The following is a 5,000-nucleotide window of genomic DNA, read 5'->3' on the forward strand; positions in this document are numbered from 1 at the left end:
GAAAATACCTTTGCGAACTAAGTGATTCAGACCATCAGTTGCATCCTGGAGATCTTAAAATTCGAGAAGGTTCCACTTATAGAGCAACGAAGGTGAGGTGGCTTTTTCTTTTCCTGACAGTGAGCCTTGCCTTGCCCCTTGCCTCTCCTTGATAATATTATGGGCCGTTGATCTTTACAAGGGCTGGACGTTTTAACATGAACTGAATTTATGTCAAAATACCAGTGGGTCTGGCAAACAAAGACATCGTAACTTGCGAAAAAGCCACATTGAGGAAGTATGAGTTAAGATGACATGTTTTTTCAAATAGCTCTCAATACAGACATGCAATTGTTGTCTTTTGGATGGGTCGTTTCTTATAGTTCAGGCATCCAAATCAAGCATGCTCTTTCTCATAAATTTGTGAATGAAATAAGTATAGGAAATCGTATGAACGCTAGTGCATTTCGTGATTTATGGGCACGTGTGATGTTTTGAAAGTTCTCAAAATTGCACGAGCCGTAGGCGAGGCAATTTGAGAACTTTTAAAACATTACGAGTGACCATAAATCACGAAATGCACGAGCAGGTTCATACGATTTTTTATTTATTATATTCTCAACAAAATTACTCAAACGCGCTACTTTGTTCGTGCTAGTTTTGGGTTTAGTTTTCTTTCAGTCGCCCTGTTTGCCAGACATTCAACCAGCTCTGTGTAGCTTTCAACGTGTTTTTGTTTTTCGCATTTTCTTTAAGTTGCTCAACGATGTTTTGGTTTGACAAAGCAAACAGACTGTCAGCCATTTTTTTTTTTCACTTTGGTGTTCAAATTTGGAGCTTCCCCGGTGTTTCCATAGCAACTTCCGTGTTGCACTCTATAACCTGGACTGCACTCTATAACCTATTTATGCATTCGCCATTGGCCAATCAAAAAATAGATATTTTGATCATTATATAATAAATAAATGTCTACTTGAAGTGCGGCGGGTTCTACACGAAAGTGAGAAGTGATCCTCGAACTTAAGCAGCGGTGCAGCGGTGCAGCGATGCAGCGGTGCAGTGCTGTCAGTACCAACTGAATGGCTTCATAGCTCAGTTGGTAAAGAATTACACCGGCACCGCAGAGTTTATGGCTTCGAATGGCGTTGAAGCTACCTGAATTTTTCAATTAAAGAAAAAAAATGTTTGGCGTTTTCGCATGTTTCATCACGCTTCGAAAGGCTGATGATGATGTAAAAAGTGACGTCCTGTAGCAAAATTACTCCGGTTTGATTGGGCAGGACACATCCAGCTTTTCTCACTGCAAGAATTTAACCTGTTGTAAAGACACGTGAAGAAAACAACAGAAATTAAAGTGATTAATTTCTTTTTTTCAACAGAACTTTTGCGTCAACAATCGATGTTCTTCCAATGGCCGCTGTCAAACAGGATTCACTGATCAAGGATATCGCTGCGAGTGCTCTCTCGGATTTACCGGAGAATATTGCAGCACGAGTAATACACAGAGAAGTTCTTTTCTTTTTCCTTTTTTTCGATCATAGTGTAAGAATGCATGAAAGTTAGAAATTCCGAGGCAAATGAAAGGTATAGACAATATAGAGGAGACAGGAACACATACCGTGCATTTTTACCTTTCGAAAGGTAAAAATGCACGCGGTATGAGTTCCTTTCTCCTGTATATATAGTCTATACCTTTCATTTGCCTCGAAATGTCTAACTTTCATGTGTTCTAAACCCTGTCTGGGGTTTTAGAGGCAAGGATACACACTCAAGAAGGAAAGTTGGGCCCTAGGGATCCTCACGCTGCTAAGTCACCTCATTAATCTGCCGCGTTGCCAGGGCGGTAGCCTTGATGGTGTAGTGGCTTAGCATGCCCGACTAGTAATCAGGGAGGCGTGGGTTCGATTCCCAGTCAGGGCAAAAACCATTAGGGACTTTAAGATAGTACACGACGGTAGACTGGGACGTTTAGATGAGTGTCATGTCACGCAAAATCCCCGTGACATTTGAACGTCGTGTTTCTACCTGGACGGTATGTTTTCGCTGGGTTTCTCGTCGTGGAATCTACGGTGAAAACGGTAGGAATTCGTCCATAATTATTCGACTATTTTAGTCTTTTCCTTTATTATGCATTGAAAACTGATCACCCAATGGGTTAAATGTGCATTTGGTTGTGTTTGTCTTGATTTATCCATCGCTGAAATGGAAAAAATCTAGCGAAAATTTTGAGTTCATTCAAAGACATCACTCGGCCACATCGCGGCTCAAACCAAAATTTGCTTGTTTTCAATGTAGCGTTATCCATAATCCACCATGACACAGGAGGAAAGCAGAAAAGAAAGGTAAAAGAGATAATTGTAGCCGCATTTTTTGTTTATGAACCAATTCCCCTTAGCGGATTTACACTCGCTAGAATCCAAGGAATCTAAACAAAATGGTTCAAATATTTCCCAGTAAGGATAAAGAGGATTCACTGATTCGTATTCATGATATAAAATAAGAAATTCCTCCTGGCTAATTGAACCTTCTGCAAAAGAAATTACAAGAGAATTTCTCGCCTCTTCAAAAGACATGTTTATTCCACCGTCCTACGGTCGTGTTGGCCGAATCTTAAGTTAAAAATTTTCGCACCTTTCTACCGTACTCGTCCAAAGTCTCCGGTATACGCATCCAACCGTCCCAGCCTACCGTTGTCCACTATCTTTAAGTCCCTAATTTTTCGGATGGGTGTGTCGAAAGGTAAAAATGCACGGTATGTGTTCCTGTCTCCTGTATAGTGTAAGAATGCACGGGTAAATAAGTTTCAATTATAAATGCTGTAAAATTCTAGAAATTATACAACCTCAAGTAAACCTGAGTAAAAACCATTAAGGTCTTTTAGAAGATACGCCTGCATTGTAGACGGCATTTACCTCACTCACCCATCCCCCATGTTGAATTTAAGGCCCGCTTGTGTCTATCGCCATCCCTTTCTTAGAGATTTCTTTCCCTCCCTAACGATCCCCTGCTTACAGCCAAATTTTCGTCAAAAGCCTACCGAGCGTTCATTCTCTGTGGGTTAGTTTGCAGAACTCAGTTTCTTTTTTTTCTGAGAGGCTGTTGGGACTGACGCCTCTGGCCGTTGAGGAAACGTCAATCTCATTCACTACAGCGTTAGCTGTTACTTAGTCTTACTAGAATTAAGCGCTCCAATAAAAGTCAACACGTTGACATTTTGTTTAAGGGACCACAGACGGATTTTTCGCGCGTTGCTAAGGAAGTGAAATATTACTTCCGTTAAGTAACGTCATCATATCATGAGCTGACAAGAAAACCCACTCACAAGCAAAAGTCACCGCACAAATTGTTGTTTCCATCGAAGGTTTTTCCTCGCCCTTCCTCACGCTCGTTCTCAGATCAACTGCGCATGCGTAAACGAACTGACTTCCGGTTTGAGAAAAAGCTAAATTTCCGGCGGTCTTTAAATGGAGTTATTATGTTTTTTTTACATGGCACGTCTCACCCCCAAATACAGAATATAGCTAAGCATTGATTTTTTCAAATCATCTTTTTTGAAAAAGTTATGGCTATTTCCGTATCGTTTATGTCTTTAAAAAGACCATTTTTCAAAATAAAAATAAAACCATGCCTGGCTGGATGCAAAAACGAATACAAATTATCAAACCATCGATTAAATAACCAAATAGCGTAGCACAGAGACAAATTTAGAGTTTTCTTTTATTGGTCACGTGACCATGGGGGTGGCATGATGACGTCATATTTAGGGTCATTTGCTTACAAAAATTGGAAACTGACCAAAATAATGCCAGTTTTTTTCACGTTACTTGACTATTACATCCTCAGTACTTGACTATTACATCCTCAGTAACGCACCCCAAAAATTTGTCTCCGTGCCACGCAATTTGGGTATTTAATCGATGGTTTGATAATTTGTATTCGTTTTTGCATCCAGCCAAGCATGGTTTTCTTTTTATTTTGAAAAATGTTTTTTTTAAAGACATAAACGATACTGAAATACCCATAACTTTTTCAAAAAAGATGATTTTAAAAAATCAATGCTTAGCTATATTCTGTATTTGGGGGTTAAACGTGCCATGTAAAAAAAATTTAATTCAATTCAAAACCGCCGGAAATTTAGCTTTTTCTCAAACCGGAAGTCAGTTCCTTTACGCATGCGCAGTTGATCTGGAAACGAGCGCGAGGAAGGGCGAGGAAAAAGCTTCGATGGAAACAACAGTTTGAGCGGTGACTTTTGCTTGTGAGTGGGTTTTCTTGTCAGCTCATGATATGATGACGTCAGTTACCGGAAGTAACACCTCACTTCCTTGGCAACGCGCGAAAAATCCGTCTGTGGGCCCTTAAGCATTAAATGTGATTATTATACATTGGTGTCACCAGCTCGATTTTGATTGGCTATAAGCACGCAGTTAATTCTTGCTTGCTCTGTTTCTCTTACGTCATACCTACAAACAATAGATTTTATATATGTAGAATTGACGTCATACCTACAGACAATAGTTTTATGCATGCAGAAGTGACGTCACCTAACACACTAACCAGCAGTTTGATCAGTTTTGTTAACTGGCTTACGATGATATCATCTTATCTTTCAAATCTGGTAGCGATCGGGATAACGGTTTATATTTGCTGCTGACAATTTCCGAAATGATTCCTCCAGAAATCACCCAACAAAAGATTGCAGGAAGAATCATTTCCGAAATGGTCGGCAAATACGAATTGTACGCCTAATCGTAAAGGAATTATATCCCTCAAGGAATAAGGAGACAAATTCAGGCATCGAGCCCAAATGAAAGGACACGGGGCTTAATTACAGAATAAAGGGCCACTCGTTTCCATATCCTTGAATAACGGAAACTCCATTGCTTCGTGTTTCGTTCTTCAATGGCATCCAAATAATTTGCAGGTGTTGGCACATTAGGAGTCTGAATTGCGTAGTTGCTTTGGACGCAGACACCATTCTTGGTGTCAAAACATGAACAGAATGATTGTATCCAGTTTTC

At 40.0% G+C, this 5,000-nt stretch overlaps 1 protein-coding gene across 1 annotated transcript in view; it reads left to right on the plus strand.

Annotated features, from left to right (window-relative positions):
* Positions 1–5,000, plus strand: part of LOC137971334 (uncharacterized) — an 8,607-nt gene that overhangs the window by 1,055 nt on the left and 2,552 nt on the right. The window contains exons 2-3 of the mRNA XM_068818163.1: positions 1–92; positions 1,359–1,473. The exon at positions 1–92 is cut by the window's left edge and continues 162 nt beyond it. Coding sequence (XP_068674264.1) covers positions 1–92; positions 1,359–1,473 — 207 coding nt within the window. The remainder of the gene's footprint in view (positions 93–1,358; positions 1,474–5,000) is intronic.

This window comes from Montipora foliosa, chromosome 9, assembly GCF_036669935.1.
Source record: "Montipora foliosa isolate CH-2021 chromosome 9, ASM3666993v2, whole genome shotgun sequence".
NCBI classification, from domain to species: domain Eukaryota; kingdom Metazoa; phylum Cnidaria; class Anthozoa; order Scleractinia; family Acroporidae; genus Montipora; species Montipora foliosa.